Source organism: Pocillopora damicornis, chromosome 2 (assembly GCF_964200805.1).
Source record: "Pocillopora damicornis chromosome 2, jaPocDami1.2, whole genome shotgun sequence".
In the NCBI taxonomy this organism is placed as follows: Eukaryota; Metazoa; Cnidaria; class Anthozoa; order Scleractinia; family Pocilloporidae; genus Pocillopora; species Pocillopora damicornis.
The window spans coordinates 23,067,457-23,092,459 of record NC_142671.1 but is presented as its reverse complement, the minus strand read 5'-3'; the positions used below and the strand labels follow the sequence as shown (position 1 = coordinate 23,092,459).

The 25,003-nt window shown below is 35.0% G+C and overlaps 4 protein-coding genes across 5 annotated transcripts in view; 2 read left to right on the top strand and 2 right to left on the bottom strand.

Annotated features, from left to right (window-relative positions):
• The first annotated feature begins 1,379 nt into the window (after positions 1-1,379).
• Positions 1,380-5,809, top strand: LOC113666399 (uncharacterized). Its single transcript, XM_027182215.2, has 2 exons — positions 1,380-1,722; positions 3,926-5,809. Exons 1-2 carry the CDS (start codon positions 1,476-1,478, stop codon positions 4,582-4,584), a joined length of 906 nt encoding a protein of 301 aa, XP_027038016.2. The 5' UTR covers positions 1,380-1,475; the 3' UTR covers positions 4,585-5,809.
• Positions 5,810-6,096: 287 nt separating this feature from the next.
• On the bottom strand, positions 6,097-10,369 carry LOC113666499 (V-type proton ATPase subunit e). Its single transcript, XM_027182320.2, has 4 exons — positions 10,208-10,369; positions 9,610-9,657; positions 9,336-9,461; positions 6,097-7,865 (listed from the first exon to the last, which is right to left on the bottom strand). Exons 1-3 carry the CDS (start codon positions 10,321-10,323, stop codon positions 9,356-9,358), a joined length of 270 nt encoding a protein of 89 aa, XP_027038121.2. The 5' UTR covers positions 10,324-10,369; the 3' UTR covers positions 6,097-7,865; positions 9,336-9,355.
• A 30-nt stretch (positions 10,370-10,399) lies between these two features.
• On the top strand, positions 10,400-14,841 carry LOC113670418 (L-seryl-tRNA(Sec) kinase). The gene is made up of 6 exons (XM_027186594.2): positions 10,400-10,931; positions 11,107-11,195; positions 12,095-12,296; positions 12,769-12,844; positions 13,422-13,515; positions 14,332-14,841. The coding sequence occupies exons 1-6, from the start codon at positions 10,426-10,428 to the stop codon at positions 14,742-14,744; spliced, it is 1,380 nt and encodes a 459-aa protein (XP_027042395.2). The 5' UTR covers positions 10,400-10,425; the 3' UTR covers positions 14,745-14,841.
• A 155-nt stretch (positions 14,842-14,996) lies between these two features.
• LOC113667069 (lipid droplet-regulating VLDL assembly factor AUP1) overlaps positions 14,997-25,003 on the bottom strand; it is a 10,915-nt gene continuing 908 nt past the window's right edge. Inside the window, exons 2-15 of one of the 2 annotated variants that reach the window (XM_089195138.1) lie at positions 24,613-24,750; positions 23,680-23,764; positions 23,276-23,344; positions 22,635-22,749; positions 21,453-21,525; positions 20,754-20,790; positions 20,428-20,472; positions 19,345-19,418; positions 18,837-18,903; positions 18,225-18,294; positions 17,596-17,763; positions 16,873-17,006; positions 16,690-16,790; positions 14,997-16,248 (exon numbers count right to left, since the gene is read on the bottom strand). In XM_089195138.1, coding sequence (XP_089051264.1) covers positions 16,224-16,248; positions 16,690-16,790; positions 16,873-17,006; positions 17,596-17,763; positions 18,225-18,294; positions 18,837-18,903; positions 19,345-19,418; positions 20,428-20,472; positions 20,754-20,790; positions 21,453-21,525; positions 22,635-22,749; positions 23,276-23,344; positions 23,680-23,764; positions 24,613-24,750 — 1,201 coding nt within the window. In that variant the 3' untranslated portion in view covers positions 14,997-16,223. The remainder of the gene's footprint in view (positions 16,249-16,689; positions 16,791-16,872; positions 17,007-17,595; positions 17,764-18,224; positions 18,295-18,836; positions 18,904-19,344; positions 19,419-20,427; positions 20,473-20,753; positions 20,791-21,452; positions 21,526-22,634; positions 22,750-23,275; positions 23,345-23,679; positions 23,765-24,612; positions 24,751-25,003) is intronic. The other variant, XM_089195139.1, reaches the window with a different exon arrangement.

Here is a 25,003-nt window from a genome sequence, read left to right as displayed (position 1 = left end):
TTAAGAACCCCTGAAAGTTTTTTAGTGGTGCTCACTATTCAACTCTCTGTCTTCCTTTGGCTGCACCGTTGCGCTCCTTCCGTTTACTAAGTGGCTAGAACATTCACGAAGTAGGGAGAAAGACTACGCTTAATTTTGAGTTCTGCCCTAAGCTTTAAAAGGAACGGAGCACAGTTAGTTGAGGCTTCTCTTACCATACGGTTTTATGAACATCATTTTTTCAAGCCCGAGAGTCGTACTCCAGTTAGTTTGGGGGTAAAGAAAGAAGAAACTTTAATGCTGCATCGGTGGGGGATTACAAGATATTTTGGTTTTATCAAAAGAGTTGATCATATAAATAGTCCATCGTCAGGAGCCCATTGGGCTCCTGCCACCGTAAAGAGTTTCTAAAGCTGACGTTTCGAACTTTCACCCTTCATCAGAGCAAATGGTTGCCGACATACTGTTGTATTGGGTTCCAGTCTGCGGTGATTTGGGCCTAGTCTGGTAAGGGAGGTTATTTGCATGCGGTTTGAAGTCGCACATACTTTGGCTGAAAAGCGTTGGTTATCGACTTACTGGCACATCGCTTTCGGAGAATTTCAGTCATCTTCTCTTTGTACCCCGCTGCTTTTAGGTTCGGAGTTAAGTCCCTTTTTAATGGATACCAGTTGCGGCAGGATGCACAAAAGAAAAGGGCTGTACTTAATTCTTATCGTCCTTAAAAGAGAAAGATCAGCGAGGATCGTGAGAAGATTGAGCGAGTCAATGAGCAAGGCAGCGTTGATAAAATTTGAGCCAGAGCAGGTTGTCAATTGACAACGTATAAGGCAAGACAAAAGCCGTTACGGTTTGCTTTCCATCATAGATTGCCACTAACATCAGTAGTATTTTTACGTGACTGAGCGTGTTTAATTATCCATTTTGTATCACTTTCATCTGTCTAATCTCCCCTCCCTCCCCCCTCCCCCCGTTCCAAACTTATGGGATTGACATTACGAGGACTAATTCAGGAAAAATTAACAGTCACTTGTTCTGGGAATTCGGTATTTTGTACAAATTATGGCTTATGATTATTGAATGCTGCTATAAATTCCATTCAGTGCCATTTTTCATATACTGAATTGCTAAAACAAGATAAGACATTCTGATTCCCCTTCCAGAGAGATTTACTCTAATTCAGAAGATCATGTCGCAATGTGCTGACTATACTTTTCAGTCGAATATCTATTCCTTCAAATGAAAATGTTACACCAGATACCGCCTATATTTTTGTATTCCAGTATTGAACGAAGAATGTTTGAGCTAAACATCAAAACACATGTACATATTGTAGGGCTATTTTTTTTAATAAAGTATCGATACGCTTCGTTACGTGATATTTGAAGTACTTTCCCAACGATACTCGTTATGGCCTGCTCGTTATCAGTCCCCCAAATCATTTCGTGAAGATTTGGTAATCTATTTGGTTTTCTGAGTACGAACGAACCTGGAAGATGGATAGAAGAAATATTGCTAAAGATCTGAGAGAGTATTCATTAACTCTTACAGGCCTGGTAGGGTTACAGCTACCATGCCTGGTTTCTGCAGCACAACCTTCCTCGCCACTGGCTCAATTCCAGTCTTATGGTCTCCTATTCAACATGTCGAGTGCAACTTTGAAAGATCACTTCTCTTTCTCCCCCGAAAATCTCGCTCAAGGACGATATCACACTCTTGTCACGAACCTTTTCAATCACCAAGGTAAGCTATGGTATTCACCTCGTGAACTTTGTGCCTTCGTCTTCAACTTAATTGTGAAGCGGGTTTTTAAACCAAATGTGGTGATGCAACAACCATAAATCGATGGTTGTGAAAATTGTATTAGTGACGCAAATGATCACTGTTGCTTTTCAACTTTTCAATCTGACGATGAGCTACAAACGTGTAGCAAATGCCACCAATATATACCATGTTGTGGTTTCAATGTAAGTTGGTTTGATTGGCATGTGATGGCATGCAATTTTTGAAGTTCAAGGCCAAAGTATAAATATTCATTAACTGCTCTACTGCTATAAATAATTTGTTTATTTCGTGGAAACCTTGACATAACTCAGAAACAGACACACTGGACAGAAAGTCAGAATTCTTAACTCATGAACCCTTTTGGCCTTTTTTGATCTTAATATTGGCTTCATCAAACACAACTGCATGCTGTGATTTCTGTTTAGCTTGATTTAACCACAGGTAGCCCAAGCTCCAGCTGTGAGATGATTATCTTGCATAATAAGAGTCATGGCAAAATTATAAGAGTTTGTACAGGAATATTTACAACCACTCTTAGGAATAAAAAATACAGTCAAATTTGCAATGAAAATACCTTACCTTACTTCCACAGTGTATCATTTGCTGTCTGACAGCTTGCTATGTTGAAAAAAAGCTATTTTGGCAAATTATCCATTTCTAGGTTTACTACGTACATAATAAAAGCCTAAGGCTGCACACTCCATTTCTGAATGCTTGATCCACGAAGTGAAAAATCTAAGCTCAAAATGACCAGGTGACTGCAAATCCAATGCAGAATCCAAGCACATATACTGTAGTTTAATTTCAATTCACTATAAACTCAATCTTCCCCATGAAATTGATGCTACGCTGCAGTTTGCTGAAAAAATTTCCAGTTTAGACCTTTCTAACAGCCCGCATACACATTCACCTTAGTACACCTAGAAATGGATGACTCACCAAAATAGCTTCTTTTCAACATAGTAAGTGGTCAGATAGCAAGCGATGTGCTGTGGAAGTAAGGTGAGGTATTTTTATTGAGAATTTTTATTTTTTATTCTCAAGAGCAGTTGTAAATATTCCTATACAAACTCTTATATTTTTACCATGAATCTTATTTCACAAGATGATGATCTTACAGCTGGAGCTTGGGCTGCCTATGATTTAAAGAGTGTTCATTACACAAACACATTCCCAGAAACCTCCACTGTGAGATAAATATTTCAACATAATTATAAATGAGTAGGGTGCTTCAAGTGTGAGAAAAATTATGAACAGCTATCAGTTACAATTCTCAAAATTGGAAGTTTGTACATCCTTTCTGTGTGGATTGTGTGATGTTTCATGGTTGCTTATGAGCACAGACATTATTATGCTGCAGCCATGTAAGATCTCTTTGGATGTAAAGTCTGTCCAACCTTCACCTTTGTTTGATGGGCGGAAATAAAGCCTTTCATCCCCAGGTTTAAAGGCTGCTGCATCTCTGCTGGTCTGTCACTGTATCTCTACTCTCCTTTGGTGACACGTGAAAAGAAGATTTATCCAAAAATAGTTTCAGGTGTTCTGGTATTTGTTAGCATGTTTTGTTTTGTTGTTTACTTTTTACTTGTAATATTTAATTTATTTCGATATATGGTCTTATGCCCAAAGGTTATTTTTCTGCTAATAATGTGAGAACATGTTGAAGTCTGCATGGAGTGTAAGTATTAGTCATGCAAGCAGCTGGCAAGTGCAAGCAGAGAATACCTGTTCACCTTGTTGTGTTTTTAGACATAGCTATCCAATATGCTTGACATCACTATTCTCACCAACAAGAACCAATACTTTCTTAAATGTACAATAACATCCTTTGGATTTTCAAATGAGACAGACATTCAGGAAAGACTGAAGATATTTAACAGATTCATTGTTCAGAGGGAATTTTTGACTTGGATTGCTTACAACTGGGTTTAGAGAAATTGTGTTTAGTCAACTTTTGGGAGCAGAAGAGCACAATCATTAGTATGCCATGGGCATTACTTCTCTGCCTACCTACTGCTTGCGTAACTCATGCTCAACACTTGTTTAGAGCTTTGTGTATAGGCTTGCAACAGGACAACAGCTCTAAAAGTACCACAGGGGGCTTAACCCTTCAATCTTTGCAACGTTTGTTAATTTCTCTTTTTCTGACTTTATTTCATAGATGAACAGCACCTATTCAATAACTTTGCTACACTCGTACCAAATGGTTACCATGTTCATAGACGCTTTGGTCGAAAGCATTTATTGGCAGCATTCTTTGGGGGTGGAGTTGCTGGAAATCTCACCCAGTTTTGTTTCTACATATTTCAAAAAATCCGCTGGGAGACTGTTCTACCATCACCAAATTCTTGGGGTCTTCTTGGGGATTTCTTGGGCAACAAAGCAGACATCTTGCAAAAGTTTGCTCTTGATAAAGCCTTTACTTCAATTCATGGAACAACATCGTGCAAAGGTGCCAGTGCAGCAATTTGTTCTATTGTTGCCATTGAGACATGTGCAAATATTGTTTCCTTATATGACAAATACATTGAACTAAGAAGGCGGCGAAGGTTAGGAATAGCAGATCGAGAATGGGACAATCAGATGACACAAGAAATGATGTATGAAGTGTGCCATTTGGGGCTTGTAATCACAGTTCTTCTGAGTGACTTGGTGCCTCTATTAGACAGTACAACTCCTGGTAAAGGAATCATTAGCACATTTGTGGCATACTCTGCAGATGGCATTGGTCATGCAGCACATATGGGGGGTTTCATATTTGGTGTTCTATATTATTTGATTGCATTATCTGGCAACAGAACACCGGGTAATAATAGATGATCACAATAAAGCTCAATTATGGAGTGGGAAGTTACAGAGATTTACCGGACCAAAATGTTTTAATGGCCAGTAAATTCTTACTCCATCAAAATGTACAAACTGGTATTTTTAGGACATAAATATTAGAACCATGCCAAAAGTTTAAACTTTGTTATGTCAAATATTTTCTGTAATATTGGTCACACATGCTTCCTTTTAACAGACACTCCTTCTGGAGAAAGAAGTCCCTTGTAAGTAAAGAAGGTCTTTTTCTTATGCCACATGTAAGTGATCGTCCTTAAATTTAGTCTCTCAGGATTGTTCAAAACACTATTGAGCTTACCCAGGATTATAGTTAATTTATTTTTTTGTTTTTGTTGTTTTTTTTTCTTTCATAGCTTTTCAAAGAGCTTTCCTGTTAACATTTTATTATATTCTGTCTTATATTTCACTTACTAAAGATCATACCAGATACATTTTGCACAACCAGGCCTTGGTAGACTGTAAGCTATGTCCCATTACCTTTGATAGACCATAAATAATGTTTATCAAAATCATAGCAAAGGTATTGAATGGTGTGCATCAAACAAAAAATTACTTTAAGAAACAGACTGAAGTTTTTGTCATTCAGCTGTGAAAAAATGTTACCAGCTCACAATCACCAGACAGTGATCAAGCTGTGCCATCAACTGAACTTTTGGCAACATTGATGCTGTGCTTATATGAGGGACGCATTCACTTGGTATTTATTTAGTAATTCTTAAAAAAATTAGTAACAGTATTTTAATTAATAAAAGTGTTAATTTTACAGTGAGACAGAAAAATGAAAAAACTCTTATTTTACAGTTTTATTTGGTAGTATATATGGGTTTGCATTTTCACTAAGACAAGCTTGCTTTCCACCACTCTCTCATGTTCAGTCTTTGTTCCTACCCAAGAGGAGGAGCACAGGCTCATGTTCCCAAACAGGGGCTGGTAATCGAGCTTCATCCTAGCAGGCTCCCAAAAGGTAAAGTGGCCTTAAACTAAATGGACATCTGCGTCAGACCACAATTAGAAACCCAAAAAACAATTCCATAGTTTCAAGCAATTTAGTACTGTGGTGCAGTTACTTGGGTATTAATATACATGAAAAAAATTATGTGCTTCTAATAGGCTGAAAATTAGTGCTTTTTTCATGTAACATGAGTGCAAAGTTATACTACGAGTGCAAATTACAAATGGCATGAGTATGCTGTTAAAATATAGTCTTCCCCGACTTTGTGATTTTTTTTCATGTAAATCAGAAATTAAGAAGCAATAACATTTATGTAATTTTGTGTAAATAAGCATTTGGAAAATTTTCATACTTCAACTTGCACTCACCCTACGGCCTATTAATACCAAAGTACAATTAAAATCATGTTATTACTTATACTAATAACATTCAAGCACAAATTATAGGCTTCTGATTGGCTAAAAATGAGTGCATTTTCTATGTAACACAGGTGCAACATTGTAACACAAGTGCAAATCAAAGTAATGTGCACACTGTTAAAATTCTGAATGACTTTATTTTCTGTGATGCTTTCTTCATGTAAATTATTACCAAGAAATGACACTATTTCTCACGTAATTTGTAAAAAATAAGTGCTTGAAAATTTTTCAAAAACAGACATTCTAAATTCTAATTCAACCTGAAAACAGTGGACAAGAAGAGCCACCTCATGGACTGTCCACTGCAAAATCCCATTATTATTATAATAATAATTATTATTATTAAGTTTTCTTAATGGATGTAATTCATTTTAAGGCCTGGTTTGTCTTTCAAGGCAAATAACCTACAGAAATTTCTATTGGAACTGGAGAAAAATTAAAGTAGTTTTCAAAAACTCTTACAAGCCCAACAGAAAGCACATCATGATATTGCAATACTTTGTTTTAAAATCTATGAAAATCCTCACACTTCAACCCTTGTGGGCCACAAATACAGTGCAAACATGAAAACATGTTTCCTGTCTCTACTGCTTTCATTTGTTGTTTAAGCAGGCTTTTGACAAATCTGTTTTAAATGACTGTACAACTACCATTGACACCCAACCTTAACGTCAATTTGCTAAATTTCAAAGTTCTGTAAATGTCACCTATTAACTATTGCTTCTTATTGTTAACTGTTTCATGTACCCATGGCCTTTTCATTAATGAATTGAGTTACTGCACAAATTTCATTGTAAGTGCTTTCCTTTCAAGTATTCACCTTGTCACTTCAAGGCTTAGGAAATATTTTTTCCCCAAATCAACCCCATTTCAAAGAATAACCAATTATCAATAGTAGCATTATCAGTGCCACAGTCCTTATCTATAGTCAACATTAACAATTTCATTACTGTTATTACTATCAGTATCATTATTCTCCTTAATTCTATGGACACTGAAGTGATCCAGGAGAAATCCCAAAATTGTTAGCTTTAAAATAATTATAATTGTAATGATAATAATACACTTCATCAATTTTTTTTAACATTCATAGTATTGGTTAACAGAGCCTGCAAATTATCATGCAATTTCAGCTCACAGGGCAATTACTGACCCTTTCACCCCTTAAAGAGACTGGCATATAATTTCTCCATACAGTATCACCACTGAATCAAACATTAAAGTCATGAGGTAAAAGGAAATGAAACCAAACTGAAGAAGCTCACTATTGCTACAATCTCCTCATCAGTACCACAGGAAATATACAAAGAACAGTATGGATGATATGCACCTACTAGCACTAGGTGTAAAAGGTTGAAGAGAACAAATAAAATTCCTAAGACTCCATAAAGTACCATAAGTATTAACAGAGGTGTTACTTAAATAAAAAAAGTAATTATTGTAAGAGTGATAATGAAAGTAACACAATTCATTAAAATAAACTTTATTCAATGCTCTCCTTCAGATTGTTTGTAGATATAACCAGAAGATCATTATACACTTTAAAGTGCCATTATAACAAAGAACAAATAAATTCTTGGTCTACCTCATACACCACCAATGCCAAATTGTAATTTTTATGAAAAAAGTTCTTAAAGGAATCAATTTACACTTTTGAAACAGCAAACATAAGAAAAGATTAGTTTACAATTTATGGATTGGATCAAATGGTTAGCATGTAAACTGTTAAAATTTACAACATCCAAAATACTGTCTCCTTCCTGCACTGATCCCCAGTAACCTAATAGTAATCATTAAGTTAATAAAAATCCTCTTGGATAATTCAATCTGTATCCTGTTACATCATATCACCAGAACAGACTATATACAATTACAAATCATTGGGTCTGCAAGAGAAACCAGAAGAATGTGTAACATAATTTGCTTTAACATTCACAGTTGAACATGTTAAGAACTCTCTACATAACCACAATACAAGTAACAGGGCGTGAAATTGCGCCTGATACAGGCGCCAATGCGACTAAATTTTTCACTTTGGCGACCAAATCCTGAAAAGTAGCCGCCAAATTGGTCACTAGAATGCTTCATTATAACCACACTTAGAGATAAAGAGAACTAGAAAGATTTTCAAAGAGAAATCTGCGGAAAACGTCCTTGTTAAGTTTGTTTAATTTCCGAAACGCAGCGCACGCATCTCGATCGATTATTAGACGCCATCTTGGATTTAGATGAACTTGAACGTTGTATATCACCCATCCTAGTGTCCACTTCGCAGAACTTTTAAGGACTTAATTTTGGAGGGTCTATCTAAAACGCTGACAGCGTAAAAAAAAAAAAAAAAAAGGTTTTGTTTGTCTTTAAAAATGGCGACCAACTTTTTTTGCATTGGCTACCACTTTGAAAAATTTAGTAGCCAAGTGGCTACAGAAAAAAGAATTAATTTCACGCCCTGAAGTAACTAGTGGACAATGTATTATTAATGGCCTTGTCAAAAGATTTGGGTCTGTACCCCTGAAAAGGTCATTGTTTAGTGTTGTAAAACTCTTAACTCTGACAGAGTCTATCCCCAACTAGCATTAAAAGTGAACTGAATTGTAACAAGATGCCAGGGTGTAGACTGCTGACAACTGAATGCTAAAGAAACTTGGATAAGCTCCAGTGGTGAAAGGTACAGAATAGAGAGCCATGTATAGCTAACATAATAAAATCTCCTAGTTTTTCATTTGATAACAGACGGTTTGTCAATTAAAATAAGCCTGATGTGACAATTATGAAGTAAACTGTAGGATGATATCTTGGGGTTTTTTAGTTACACTTGCATTCCAACAGACCTAAAATTCATATTGGCTGATAATGCTTATATATTTGTCAGCAGTCTTTAATAACTGCAAAGGAATATGCAAAGGATGCTGAATTGAAAACAATTTGAATGTAGCAGATAGTAGAGTACACTTTAAGAGTCAAGAGAAAACATATAAGAATTGTTGTTCCACAAAATCCTATTTATTAAGATGCTAAAAATATTTTGTACCTGACAAACAAGAGGAAGGGTTTGATGGATTACTTAAAAATGGAACACTGCAAATCTCAGCATTTTGTTGTCTGCCAAAATCTACACAAAGTGAGAGCTTTTGTTTTTCTTTATAAATGTGTCCTGTGTAACATGTCTTTTCTGTTTGATTGAGCCAATACAGTAAAAGAAAAAGGTTTTTGAAAAGATGCCACTCAATTGAAAACCATAAGAACACCACACCAGGTTTGTTTCTTACAATTTTGGGGGCTCTGCTGCATTCATCAGTTTCATTATATTTTCATCTTTTTTTGTCAGTACCTTGTAACCAGCCTTTAGTATTTACCTTTACTGTTATTCATGAGGCTAAACATCTTTGCCTCCCCATTCCTTGACAGCTGCCCTTAATGCCCCTGCTTCTATTTCTGGTCCAATAAGAGGATTAAGTTGACAGAAATAAGCACAAATCCAGCTAAATCATGAGTTAAGGAAATAGGAACCTTGAATAATGTGACTTTCCTTGTTTCCTTAAACAGTTAAAATGCAAATGTACCAATATTAGATCAAAAACAAATTTCAATAAGCAAATAGCTATGAAGCTCAAAACTCTAAAAGGATACAATAACCAACAGCAGACAGCAGTCATAACAAGCATTGTCTGTATCAATCTGAAATCACAAATGTTGGAAAGTTAACTTTGTCATAACCTAAAACCATGTTTTCAAAGATTTTAGCTTGAAGAACTGCACTTCAACATCCTTATAAGCTTACTTTTCTTCCCTTGAATTAAGTTTAAGTCGAAGGTTAAATTTTTGGAGAAGATTGGCTATACCCCTCCGAAACTGCTCAGTTTCTTTAATACGCTTATGATGATGTTTTCCCGAGAGGAGTTAACCGTCTAACCCCAGAAATGATTTAATTGTACTGAACTTCTCTTCGTAATCTCAAAACATTATCCGGTTAAAAATAGCCATGAGAAAGAACCAAACTTGATATCGCGTAACACCTAATTCTTTTAACTACGGAACAAGAAAATGCGTGGCAACTAGTAGTAAAAATAAATCATCAGATCTTAGGAGTTGAAAAGGGTTTACAGAGATTTAAACCAGGTAAAGGATATCGGAAACATTACATTCACATTGGATTTCGCCAGACTTAAAGGGTCTTTTCTGAGAGTTCAGTGGCATTAAAATTTGAGAAGTATCAAATATCATTTACCTCTTATTCGGTCCTTTGATAAAAAGAGGAACAATTCCACCTACAATTACCCATATGGTCGTTACAACAATAACTGGAACAACTGCCAAACCTACTGCATTTCCCTTGTTCTTCATCTTGAATTTTTCCGGACATGTAAAGTCACGTGAAGATGTAACATTGCACCTGTAGAGGATGGCGGGAGTCGATCCAGTTTCTCTCGTGTTTGTCATGTCAACATGGCGGACGAAAGTGGCCAAATTGGCGTAATGTTAATTTGTGGCATTCCTGCTGCTGGAAAGTCTACATTTGCAAAAATATTGCATAAATACGTGCAGGAAATAACGGGCGGCTCTTTTCACACAATATATGTGTGTTACGATGACTTAATTCCTTTTGATTTAGACTTATATGGTAGCAGTACGGAAAACCCAGCTCAAAACGGTTTGGAAAAGGAAACCGAAAACAGGGTTGGTAATAGCGAGACTCTAGAGAATTTTGAGAACTACTCATTATGGAAACAGCACAGAAAATACATACTCGAAGCAGTCGAAAAAATTATGAATTTGTTACAAAATAGTCCATGTGGAAAAGGAGATGAAGGAAGCGGATCAAATCTCGAGGCAGTTGAATTGAAGATGGAAGGATTGTCTGGTTTTCAAGAGTTTTGGGGCATTTTCCTAAGAAGCATATCTAAGAAAGACAGAAAGTGTTCCTGCATTGAGAGTGGTTCAAGTAGCTGGAGGTAAAATACGTACGTATTTCATCCCATGCCATGATTGCTTTAAGACCACGGACTTACGCCAGCGGATTTGCTTGGGGTTGCCACCTGAAATTGCCCAGAATCCCATCATTTATAGATCAATGATTTTTCAAGGCTTAAGATTTAACCCTCATGCATATCACTGTCATTGTTACAGGTGGAATGGTAGTGCTCATGTCATTTTAGTGGATGACAATATGTTTTACCACAGTATGCGGTATGAATACGTCCAGCTAGCAAGAAAATGTAAGTAAACTGTACACATAGGGGGGTCTTTTAAGCCTACACCAAAGGTACTGGTATGCATGGAATTAAATGATAGACAATGCAGTTACACAGAGAGGCCAACTTCTCAAAATCTTAAAGGTAGAGATATTTGATTTAGGATCACATCCTCCTCCACTTCAAGAATTGATCAGTTTGTCCCAGTCTCACCCCACACATTGGTACAGTAGTTGCTGGAATGGACATACTTAATACAAATCAATTAAAAATTACAAAATTTTAAAAAAATTCAACCATACTTGATAGGGAAACTTGATAATTTTCAAGGAAGAAGGAATTTTACCTTTTCAAACTTGTATCTAAGATTTTTTATTGTACTTGGTAAAGGGGACTACGAGATATGTTCTGTATGTTCAACTCCTGCAAAGACTGTTAGAATTTGATATATAAATTGTAAATGACTTGTGTAGCAGCAACCCTACTCTATCCTGTACATTACTCTTTGGGATGACACCCCTTCTCTCTGGGGAGCTGCCCATACTCCATCCAGTCATTAGATAAATTAATAAAGGGGGTTTCTTTCTAAAGGAAATGTGGTGCCGCGTTGTGGGAGAGTATAACAGGGTAATTTAGTATTATAAAGAAGTTGGTATTATGTAAATTGGCCACCTTAAAAAGTTTTAAAGCTAAAAATCAGCTTTGAAACTCTTCGTGGTGGACAATTTACATAATATCCATTCACTGATAATACTAAATTACCAAGTTATTAGGTAAGTTCCGAGTCTATCCATTGTTTTATGTAATACTTGGCTCATCCAAAGAAAATGTCCAGAACTACTTCAACCACACTAAATAAAATTCTGGATACTACTATGATACTGAAAAAGTGTTTCAGCTGTCACTGTTTTGTTTCAAGGAAGACAGAGCTGGGTTTGCAGAAGTGTTCTTGAAGTGTCCACTTGAAATTGCGGAGGAGAGAAACAACTTAAGGAGCCACCCAGTGTCATCAGACACTATGAAGAATATGTTTAGTAAAATGGAACCTCCTGAGCCTGATAAGTTTCCTTGGGAGCAGTTCAGTGTCACAATTAAATCTGAATTACAATGGGATATTGAAATAATGTAGGTTGATCCACTGAGAAGATTTGAATATTGCATTTATTCCACAACATCCAAATTCTCACAAGAGTCCATTCATAATGTGAATGCATCATATAGAAGGTTTGGCTCCTCTCTGAATTCATTGCTTTTCTCTAAAGCAATGATTGACATTTTTGTTTATATGAAAAAGGGGCCAGTTGCATTTATTCATTTTTAAATTCATTTTTATAATTGCTTTGAAACGAATTATAGGAGGCAACACCTTTAAATAGTCTTTAAGACTGGTTTACAACTGATTTCTCTGAATACTTAGAAAAAATTATTCATAGACTGGACTTTTTTATAAGTGACATTCAGTGAACTCTAAACCTGCCCCTCTTCAGAGTGGGATCAGGTTTATTTAAGATACATCTCATGATAACAGTTTAATAATAAATGATGCCTGAAAATTCTTATGTGATGTGATGTATGTTATTTAATATTTTTTCGTTAGGGAGAGTGTGACTCTACTTATTAGAGAGGCTTTGAAGCACCCAGCAGTACAATGTGTGGAGGACTTTGAGGAAAAGGTGGGAATGTTTATAAATGTGACTGATGGATTTTGAACTCTCGACTACCTGTACTGCTCACAAAATGTTTTTTTGTTTATGGAGATTTAATCAATCAATGAGAAAATTACAATACCCCTTGCTGACAACATGATCATGATTATTAATAGTAAAGCCAGAGCCATAATCATTGTTTTGCTCACCCATAGATACTATAAGCCTTCATAAATAACTGATATACTAGATTGGTAAAAAAAAAAAAAAAAGCTTTTGTTTATTGCACTGGTAAATCCATAGAAGATTACAACAATTGAAGTGCATTTTATGAAAGCAATAGGCCTCACATTTTTATCAGTTTACCAGCATAATAACCCAATTGAGATGTTGGGAGAACACAAGAGAAGTTTGTACATCACTCCAGCTTGTGATTTACATCTCAAGTGGGTTATTATACCGATAGACCAATAAAAAATGCAGTCTACTGCTTTAAGAAGTATTATCTCAAATTTAAAAATCAATAAACAAGTGCAAATTTAGTCAATTAAAAATCTAAGGAAGCTATCTTAGTATTAGAGGCTCTCTTTTTATGCTTTTATAGGAAAAGTCAAGAATGGCAGGCATAACAAGCATTGTCCATCAGACTGACCAGGTTCTTAGAAAATATGTCAGTAAGGTTATCTCTGAGGGAAAAGGTAGGTTTTAACAATAAGAAATTAAGAATTACATGCCACTTGTCATGTCAGGTTTAAAATAAAACTGGATCCAAACTGGAGGGCAGAGGATAGTTGTCTTCCTTCTGTGATATAAAAATTGCAGTTACTTCAAATTATTCTGTTCTCATGTTCAAATTCATTTGCATAATCCCAATAAAGGTATTTATGGGTTATTTTGTGTTTTTGTACATCACAAACACGTGCAAACATGCATTGCATATTGTTTTGACTCCATCACATAGAAATAATTTCAAAAAAATTGTAATATTAATGAACAAGTACCAGTAAGTTGTGATATAATTTGAATAATTGATGCTTTTAGTCATGAAAGTGTGTTAAACCGTAAATAATGTGGGACAGGTTTCACTTAGAGGATTCTCCTTCCAATTCCCAAATAAATTACAGTGGTTCATTCATTTTTATTGCACTATGTTTACTTCATGTCAAGCTAAAAAAAAAAAAAAACTTTCTCAGTAAACCAAACCGTTTCTGCTCAATTAACCTCACAATGGTGTGCAGGTAGAAGGGGGGAAATGTTTAATTTCTTAATACTGTCTGAGAGGGAGGTTATTCTATTATTTAATTATTATTTTTCTATATTTTGAGAAGGAAAAACTATCTGTTAGATCAGAAATAATCATATTTGAACAGTGGCAGCCATATGCAAGTATTCCAATACCTTGCAAATAATAATAATAATTGCAATAAAAATATTTATTGGTATTATTGTTAAAATTTTTATCTACTCTATGACTGGTAAAATTGCTCTATTTTCCTAAAATATTACCAATGCAGGCAGTGGAAAGGGGAAAAAAGAGCTTCAGTTCTTGGCAGCCCAGTTAAACAAGCAGAAGAAGGCATTTCTGGACAATCTACACAGCATCAAGAGCTATTCTGAATGCAGTGGCAAAGAGAAGAGGAGTCTAGCTTCTAAACAACACTTACCTGGTGATAAAACAGAGATCACAAGGGAAAACTCTCGTGAAAGAACACTTAACACAGTTTGCAAGCAATCAGTCACATCTGATGAAAAGCAAATTGCTCTTGTTCAAGGAAGTACCCCACATTTTCAAAACATTGTGGCTGGACAGTCAAGAATTGGTGATTCTAGATCACACTTTTGTCTCTGCTGCTTTCCAGATGTTGAAGATAAAGAAGAATTTAAGTCGTATGTGGAAGAATTATTTAATGAAATTATTCAATCATAGGACAGTGCTTTTAAAATCAGACAAATTATAGAATTCCAATATTAAATAGGCCAACAGTTTTAAGCAAGAACTCAATACATGAAGTTTAAATTTTTAATGCTTGCCAAATTTTAATTATATTTCAAGTTTCTTCTTTCTTCTAATGCTTGAAACGTCAGCTTTTTTACCTTTTATGGTGGCTAATTTATGTTTTCAATTCAGTTGTTAACACTAAATTACCTGCTATACTCTCCCACCAATGCAGCACCACAGTTTCTTTAGAACGTACTCCTTTATTCATTTACCTATAGCATGGACTCCTTTTACACTGGATTAAAATAAACCCAGTAAGTTGGTTGGGTTCTACTGTAAAACTTGATCACGATGTTTTGAGGAGTCAAACTGGGAGCAATTCAAAAACACCACTAGAAGGAGACCCAGCCCTGATTGTTGAAAAAAAAAGGTTTGCATTATGCAAACACTACAACATCCAACAATACCTTGAAAGGGTTAGGTTATGCATTTATTCATCTCACAAACCCAACAATACTTTTAGACCTGCTTTCTGCTCAAGTAGGATTCACTTTTCATAAATATGTTAATATGAAGCTATTAATAATATAACCTGTTACTACTAACATTTATACTCTAGTTACTCTTAGGAAAATCAATTATTATAGGAATAATTATTAATGATAGACAACCCTATTCACCCTCTCATTTGTAAGGAGTTTTGAAGGCCAGTTGGCTTTCTAGCTCTTATTGGTTCCCAACAGAATGACACTTCTATTGAGGTCCTATTGAGGATTTACACCATATGTGCCTGATATCTTTTGAAATTTTAAAAAAGTGAATATTCTATAATACTAAATGTTGGTGTTGGTCAATGCATTCCGACAACATTACATTGAAGTCTGAAAAAATATTTTTAGCAATACCCAACATGTTGCTTACCCAGTAGGTTACTATTTTTTCTTGACTCAGTATGCATTCTAATATTTATCTCCAAGTCTATCACCCAGCTAGAATGTCAAGTACACATACTTTAGGTACATGACAAACTTTATCCTAAAATCAATTCACCTAGTGCATCACTCTGGATTTTGTGTGAAAATTTATTAATAGGGAGCAATTCATAAACTACTTGTTCTAAAAATTAAGTCATCTTCTTCTATTAAATATCAACTGGCATTACACAACATACTCGAAGCACACAATACCTCAAGCCACAAGTAAAAAGTCAGATATGGGGAAAAGACAATGTAAACTCATAGATCTGCCAGACTAAGTATGAATTATCAGGAAGATAAAAATAATAATTATGGATGATAAATATATATAAACTACGAATTTGAAGCAAAAGATGCTAAACAAAGATGGGGACTAGGATACCCCAATCAAACTAACATGTATTTCAGGGAAAACAAACTTTAAAGTAAAGTATGGAACAGTTGACTTCCAAGAAACAAAAAATAATTATAATCATCAGTGTTCCTAGTCTTAAAGCTGATTATCTCTAAAGCGCCTGAAATAAAAACAAAAGAAAGGTAAGTTATTTTAAAACCCCTTTGGATGGAGTGTTCTGAAACTAAAACCCATTGAAAGTAATCACAAAAGCCAATCACAGCAAAGGAAGGGGCAATTGAGAACTAAAAGTAAAAACAAGCAAACTGTCTGAAGCACAAGAAAACACAACCAGGATGTGATTGGCTTTAATTTTGCATCTGACTGGCTAAAAGGGTGGAACTAGTTTTCTGGACCAGTCCTACATCAATGTAACAACAAAACCAATTTGATTCTGGGTTACTTCTGTCACTCCTGTCACTCAATACATGTTGCTTGATCCTTATTGTATTATTCCAGTAATCATGCAATTTCAGTAAATAGGACTAGACTGTACATTCATTACATTTGTGATAACAGTGTTATATATAGCATGAAATTTGTTTTTTTTTTTCTTTTTTACCTTCTTGCATTCTCAAGCATTTGTGCTTTCCTTTGATTAAGAAGTCTTTGCCTTTCCTCTGAATTTCGTGAAAATTTTATTTGAGGTGTAGTTGAAGTTTTCTGAAAGAAATAGTCTTGATTAAATAAGAACAAACAAACACACTGGATTGCCCTGACTCACTGTCACGACAAAAACACTCACTTCATTAGCATTCCCTGAAGAGGCAGTCTTCCCATCACTTTCTAACTTAGCTTCCCTGTCCTCTTTCTCTGGTGTGTAGCTGACTCTTCCTTCCAAAATATTGGTGATAGTTGTATCAACACAGTGTGTCTGACCTTGAATAAAGAGAACATGCCATGCATTTAGGAGGGGTGGGCTAAAAAGGTAAGGAGATGTCAGACTATGGTTGGTTGTGTGCAATTCAGTTCTTCAGCTTACTTTGTAGCAATGAGCAATGACTGAAAAGCTACAATGTAGATGTAAGGTTTAAATCATTGCATTGTTCTACTCTGTAATTAAAATACTCCTTCTAACTGTCCAAGATGTAGTGATTAACTTCAAATGATGCACAATTGACACGAGTAACAAACTTTATCTAGCTGCTAATATTAAACAATTTACAGCACTGATTAAACATACAACATATTACTTCACAATAATATAACTAATGAGTGGAAAAAGTAGTTGGCACACCTCCCTTTACAAGGTGATCGACAACCCTCCAATGAACATAATAAAAGCTTTTAATAAATCATTCATTTATGATTTACAGCACAGACAAAACATTCAGAACAGTTTGTTAAATATCTAACTACTCAAAATCTCTTGAAAAGATAAAACTGGAATCAAGTTCCATTCGTCTAATATATTACAAATTGGTTTCATGAAATAGTTACTCAAATTTTGTAATTAAAACCAACTTACTCAAATCTCTTGATATAGCTGATGAGGGAACCTGAGGAAGTACTTCTCTAACCTGCTGTACCATTCTTGCCAGCCTTGTGTTTCGACTTGTACTGTTCAGGGGCTGACTGGGAGGGGTGCTTCCATTTGGGGCTGACTTAGGTTCCTGAGATTGGGGATTTTTATGAACTACAACACAACACACAAATAAATTATATTTAAAAGATGGGTTTTGTGAAAAGAATTTTTTTTAATTGTTTGAGCATCCAAAGTTCTTGCAGTCAAACTATAGAAAATACTGTGACAAACTGGTAACCAGGCACAGTGGCCTGCCTGGAGCAAGACACATTGGTTGCATCATTGTGTTAAGTTTCTTGCACAAGATACTTTGAATTGCCTTCACAATGCTCCTATGATCTCCATCCAGATGAATAAAATTGGTTCTATAAGACTGTCTGTGAAAATCAGATGAATTGTTGGAGAGAGGGGTGGCAGGGGGTTAACTTGCTATGAACTAGCACTCCATCCTGGAGGCATTATTCCTAGTCCTTCTATGATATAGCAACTGAAGACAAGCAGCAAAAATTATGGGTCACTTTAGGCCTCTGAGACTTAACTTCACTGATGCTCTTTTAAAAGAAAAGGTATACCTGCTTCCAGGTCTTTGACATCCTGAGCGGTGAAGCCTGTGGGTGTCAGCCCAGAGGAACTAGCCATGTGCTGCAATATCAAGAACAAACATTATCATGCAATGAATGCCAAATTGTGTACTCTTGTCACTGAAAAAAACTTGTAGACAATCTATACAACCATTGGCGCTGAAAATCTAGTCACAATTTGTATAAATGTCACAAAATGGTACTTTCTGTGCTGCCATTCAACTTCTGGTCATTGTCAAGTATTGAGGTTGAAATTAATGATTTTCTCTGTCACTGTCACTCACATCTACCTACAGGTGATTAGTTGAAATTGATGCATTCTGGCATAACCTCCTTGGTACATTTTAGCCATTATTACATGCATTTAGAAATGGCTGGTGATCCTTGCAATCTAAACGGCTCTCATCGGAGAAATTTATCCATGAATTGCATCATGTTAAAAATGGGTTAGGGTAAATATAACTTACATGCAATGTAGGAAACCATGCTTTGAGACTTTCAAACAACTAGGTCCAACTCTTTTGCCAAATTTCTTTTGCTGTATTTTAGTAGAAATTTAGGAATAAAAAATAAATATAGAACCAGGGTGGAGGAGTGTCACACCTTCTGTATATCACTGGAAATGTCTTCTGCTTTGGATTCTACTTTGGATTCTACTGGAGGAAGAAATCTGCAAAAAAATATTAAAAAAGGTTTCTGATCATCCACAGGATTTTGGGGAAAAAAGATAAATTAGAAGGTACTGATATTGACTGTCATGAATGAAAATATCTATGGCATAAAACAACAAAAAGATTTTAAAGATATGAATATATTTGATTAGCAATCAAGAGCTGGTGCAATAATATTTCTCTTGTATGCTAAAATAGGCATCTGCTATATGAGCAGAAAACTCAACCAGAATAATTATTCAAAGTTTAAACAAAACGGCTTCATTTCACTTGGAGCTCATCAGGATTGATCCCTTAGGAGTAAGCCCTTTTTTAAAGCAAAGAGAATCAGAGGGAGTTAACCCAAATTATCTTTGTTACTCCCCCTTACTGATGCAGCACCACTGTTTCTTTAAAAATATACCCTCATTTGTGGGACACTGGCCCCTGAAGGAACTCACCTTATATTGTAAAGTGTATATGGTACAAACAAAGACCAGGAAAAGTCCTGCCACCAACCACTTCCTAAAACATGCTATCGAAAAGAGAAACAGTTTTAAAAACTTTTTTTATATCATTGTCTTATTATTATAATAGCATTCCTTTATGATAAACAAGTTTTGGTGGATTTAAAATAGAAGAGCAACCAGGACTTGAAATTCATCTTTTCATAAAAGGCCATTCTTTGAGCAAAAGTCAATCTTAAAATCTGAAGCTTTTGGCTTTCAGTCTAAACTTAATGTTTGTTTCATTACTTATCTGAAGCTGAAAACTGTACATTTATAATATCAGTTGATTGTTTATCTCAAACTGACAGCCAAAAACTTAATTGTCAGTGTGCCGAGTTTTTTCTATTCTTAACTTATAAATAACTAACCAAAGGAAACAATTTATCAGAAAAGGCCTTTTGTAACAGTTGGTCAAGTGACCTACAAATGGTAAGCTGGGGTTGTGTTAACTCAAGAAATGAAAATATCATATTCTACTTAGAAAACAGTCAGAATGCAAATATTTTCTGTATTTACCAGCACATATGTTGCACCCATGCATGGGATGCTCCACAGATTTTTGATTAATTTTCGTGGAAAAAAAAAATTAGTGAATTGCAATCAGAGGTCACGTAGCTGTTGTAATGAAACCAATTACCAATTAAACTAATTTTAAAGTGATGTTTGTTTTGAAATAATAGAGAAGTACAACAATTTGAAAAAAGCTTTACTGATGCTGGTGTCAAAATGCTTCAATAGTGTATACTAAGCTGTACTCCCAAGTTTCATCCCTTTTTTTCAAATAAAAACCTGTGGCCTATCCATGGGTAAATAATGTATTTGAGGCAAAATATTGATAGGAGAGCATAATCCTCTAATGCAAATCCTTCTACTTTCTAAAAGCTACCAAAACTCTCTTTAGTGGAAAATTTTCAGAATGCCCACATATCTAAGATTATAGAAAGTAATAGAAAATCCTTAGAAGTTTACTTCCTGAACCACCCTCTGTAAGTTACAATTTCAAAACTATTTAACTGAATGAGAATACAAACTCACAGGGGGTATTGGGACAAAAAGAGGGCGTCTCACTGTGATTACTGCCTGCAAAAATAAAAAAATTATATCATTAGAAAGGTATTTGAAGATAAACACAAATACTGGAATACTGGAACTAAAAGAAAAACACACTTCTCCCTAATCTTCCAAGACCTTGGAAAATAAATTTTTAACTGTACATTACTTTTGCAAGAATTCCGAACCATTTCCATGATATTAATCTTTACAACTCCCTTACCCATCAGTGACTAGAATTGTGTTAATCTTAGTTATTGAGGTAAAATTTATTCAAAGACAGAGAAGATATTGCCAGTAAAACCACTTACAGGTAATACAGTGCTGCTAAACTGGAAACACCATGAGCTGTAACAGTAAGGAAAACCAAACAAACTTTGTCAGAAATGCATCAAATTATTCATCAGTCACATTTTGAACTTACCAAGTTGACAGTCAATGTTGGTAATTATCATGACAAAATGCCAATGCCACGATCCTGGCCCCAATAGCCAATAATTCATAAAGAACTAAGCTTAAATTGCGATAAGCTTTTACATAGTAAATAAACACCACTAAAATATATAATTTGGTTGAAACTTAACTACATTAAGTTTCAAGCCTTAGAAAGGTACTAAATATGCAGTAAAATGTTGGGTGTTATTACTTTACACACTATGATAGCAGCTGAATTACTTTGTGAACTTCACTTTTGGTCAACAAGGAACTCAATGAAAATAAAACTGCTCATCTAAAAAGTGTAAAATTTCTTTAAAAGTACTTAATCATTGTTAATGGCAGAAAATACATTGTCTGTTAACAGTTTTAGATCTAAGGTACTCAGTAGTTTTTAATATTCTACTGTACTAGTTTTTATTCAGAATTTATATTTTATTGTATGATGTTAAGCTCTTAGATTTTTAACATTATTATTGCTATTATTATTTTTAGAGTTTGTATGATGTTGTGTGATTTTACTGACTCAATAGATTTAGATTTAGACTAAGATTAAGAAAAACTGTGATACATACTTGAATTTTAAAAGGCCTCTCTTTCCATTGGTTATTTTTTCCTCTGGAAATGCCAGAAGAGGAAAGTCAGACCCTAAACAAAAGAAAAAAAAACTATGATTGCAACAACAATAGATATACAATGAAATAAGGATCAAACTATTGCCACTATAAGTTAGAAACGTTTCTTTAACTTCAAATAACATTTTGATTGCTACAGATGCTGTTAGTTAGAAAAAAAATATTCTAGATCTAAGTGTTTGATTACAAGGAAAAAAGATAATTTGAAGGCAAATGCATCAATACCATCACCTGAGTGGGAACTATTCCTCTTTTAATTTCGTAGAATAGGTTGTGGTTATTCATCGTGGTGAATAACAATAAAAGCTAGGTTTTTCATTTGCCTCACGATGTAGTCACATGTGATGTAGATCCCATCACACGTGACTACATCGTGAGACAAATGAAAAACTTAGCTTTTATCACTCCCCTTTTCAAGTTAAGTTCATCCTGCTCACAAAGGATTTGAACCCTTAAACCCTTAAGAGTGACGCTTTCTTATTTCTCCTTGCAGTATTACCCTTGAATTAAAAGTTAAGGGAGAAAAAAGGAAAATAAATTCAAGAAGCTTCTGATTGTCACACAAATTCTCCTTGCCAGTACCAGTGCAGAGAATATGAATGCAAATGTTAGGGTGCAAAGGGGTACATACAAAAAAAGCTTAATATACTCCTAATAATATCCCTCATATCACAGCCTCCCTTACACTTCTTGTCTAATCAGGGGCATTAAAACTGAAAATATAATAAAAACTTTTTCAAAGTACACCAATTTAAAACTTTCAGTACATAATTTTTCTAAATTGTTTCCCAATTTTTCAACTAAGACCCTTGTGCACAGTGGCTCCCTGTATATAAATGTTTCTTATTAAGTTAACACATCCAGTGATAATCAAACTTTCTTGTGACAAAAAGCTGAAATCCGAAAAAGGCAATAGTATTTTTGTTATTCTTTATTTTTTATAAATTATTATTGATACAACTCTAAATAAACGAGGATTATGCAGTATCATTCCAACACTTTTAGAGCACAAAAGAAGTAAGTGACACATTGTAGAGTTGAGCTTCTCCAAAAAATCCTTTACACCCTATTTTACACACAAAACCAAAACTACATTAAATCAACTACACCTGTAGCTCTTACCCTGTAAGTACTCTTTAATCTCTCTGGCTACATTTTCTCTTTGTTTGTCAGCACTAAATTCTTGATACCCTAGGACCCACTTTAAAAGCCATGGACAATCACATCTGCTGTATGGCTGGAAAATATCACAAGGTCTTTGCTGAATACAACATTTCACTGCAGATATCAATTAACTTGTAGGTGATAGTTTGTCTAATGATATAGAGTCATTAGCAGTAGTAGTAATAGTAGTATATGGCTTCATTTATTTCAACTACTTCTGCCAGGCAATGGGGTCGAGTCACCACAGTAACAAAGGTTTAAAATTTCAGTCAGCTCTGTAACCACTTGCAGTATAAGCTTTAAACAGCACTAATCACAGACCGAAAAAGTCCACAAACAAATTGTCAAGCTAGTTTGTGAATCAGATTCAAATGTGGCATGTTCCAGCCACCAGTCCAGATACTGGTCAGCAAAATCACTTGAAAGTTTATAGAAACAGTGAAACTTTATCTTTTTAATCAGAAATTAATAATAAAGATATTTCTCAATTTTGTTTACTTTTGATTTTTGTCTAAAAGTAACAAGCCCCCTCCCAATTGTCTGAGCTGAATTTTAAGACTGAAACTCAGTCATTAAGACAACTTATAGGTCAGACTAACCATAACACTAGGAAGTATTGTTTCAACGGCAACATTATCCAGGCATGTAACATGATTGGTGACAACAAGCTGTAAAGAATAAATAAAAAACATGTACACCACAGTTAATTGTCCTTTTGTTCAAGAACTTTTAAGTTTTGCAGTTTTTGAGATGATGACATTCTGTTCTCATTCTCAGAGTAATTTAGCTTTCTAGAAGTTATTAAATAAAACACAGTGATAAGTTATCGACAGGGCACTCATCCATTATCTATATGACCCTGTAAACTATGGTGGGGAGCAAGTTTTGTAGACTAATCACAGCATGAACACAAGCAAAACCAATGAAATACTGGATTTCTTTTGATGCCAAAACACAAACAGTTCTTAGCAAATAAGCAATGTTGAAGAATCTTTATTAGTACCTTATGCTGATCTTTATTAAAGTTTTCAAATCCCTCATGGGTTACAGCAATCCCTAATATCTTACTAGATACTCTGAGAAGAATCCTACAAAATCAAAAGGAACACAATTTTAGCTTCTCATGTTAAGGCCTTTAAGCACATCTAGTTTATTAAAATAATTTTGTAATACTAGTGATCATTAAATACTAGTATTTTAATACTAGTGATCATTAAAATAACTCATCTAATTAATTTCACATTGAGCTGGAACATATAATATTTTGGTAATGGTAATGCTTGTAAACATATTTAAAAAGTATTGGATCATTTCAAGCATGTCAAAAGACAATCATTTCTATTCGATTGGTAGTCTTTCAAGACACATCCTAGTTCTTTGGCACCAGCATCTTTTTTTCTGAATAAAGACTCTGTCTTTACTTCACACTATATATGCATACCTGCATATATTTACTCACTCATTTGTGACAGTCAAGTTTAGACACCACCTCAATACCATTTCCTCACTTTAATTTTCCAGATATGTAAATTTCATAGGTATGTAAAAACAATGCGCAAAGCATTTGAAAAGCAGGTCCAATTTATACACCTGTACTGACTTCATTGTATTTAAAGCTTGAAAAGTGATAAACAAAGTGGTAATAGAAACAGATATTTCTTGCATCCCTACTATTCAAGGAAATGAGAGAGGAGGGGTGCACTTACCCTAGAGGGGTGCTTGTTTGACACTGTGGTACAGGGGGGTGACACTAATTGAGTGGACGACATTTATAAGAGCATTGGCATATATTCAAGGAGATACAGCATATGCGAAAGCTTGCACTCATGCATGCAGTTTTCAAGCTATAATTGGAATTTGTGGTTAAACCTGACCACACATGAATTTCAATCTCAGGCCTCCTTAGGAGCAGCTGTACAGTGACATAGTTTCTCACCTCCTTATTATTGATCCTTTGGGTAACACTGTCAACATAAGAAGGAGCTGAAGTCCAAAGAAGATTCTAAATATCACAAGCAGGAGGCCACATGGAATGTATAACAATAGTGGTAATGGTCCTCCACCACCTGGCAGCCTAGAATCAAACAAACAAAACAATAACTTCATGTAATAATTACTTAACAAGTGAAATTGCCCCCTTTGCACAGTCTCCCTAAGGTCCATAGCCCTACATGAAGCTCCATTGTTGCAAAGTATGGTTGAGTTGCCCCAATCATGAGGTCAAGTCACTCTCAATCAGTTTTTGCTTCCTTCTCAGGGTAGACTCTTGTGAAGGCACTCATCGTTTAAAGGTTTTGATACTCAGGCTGTTGACCTTCCAAGCTTTG

Coding starts and splice junctions, on each gene's coding strand:
- LOC113666399 (XM_027182215.2), top strand. CDS start 1,476: ATGGATAGAAGAAATATTGCTAAAGATCTGAGAGAGTATTCATTAACT. Junction 1,723..3,925: donor GAACCTTTTCAATCACCAAG/GTAAGCTATGGT, acceptor TTTATTTCATAG/ATGAACAGCACCTATTCAAT.
- LOC113666499 (XM_027182320.2), bottom strand. CDS start 10,323: ATGAAGAACAAGGGAAATGCAGTAGGTTTGGCAGTTGTTCCAGTTATT. Junction 9,658..10,207: donor ATCAAAGGACCGAATAAGAG/GTAAATGATATT, acceptor TTGTGATTTCAG/ATTGATACAGACAATGCTTG. Junction 9,462..9,609: donor GCTGTCTGCTGTTGGTTATT/GTATCCTTTTAG, acceptor CTCATGATTTAG/CTGGATTTGTGCTTATTTCT.
- LOC113670418 (XM_027186594.2), top strand. CDS start 10,426: ATGGCGGACGAAAGTGGCCAAATTGGCGTAATGTTAATTTGTGGCATT. Junction 12,297..12,768: donor CAATGGGATATTGAAATAAT/GTAGGTTGATCC, acceptor TTTTTTCGTTAG/GGAGAGTGTGACTCTACTTA. Junction 12,845..13,421: donor TGGAGGACTTTGAGGAAAAG/GTGGGAATGTTT, acceptor ATGCTTTTATAG/GAAAAGTCAAGAATGGCAGG.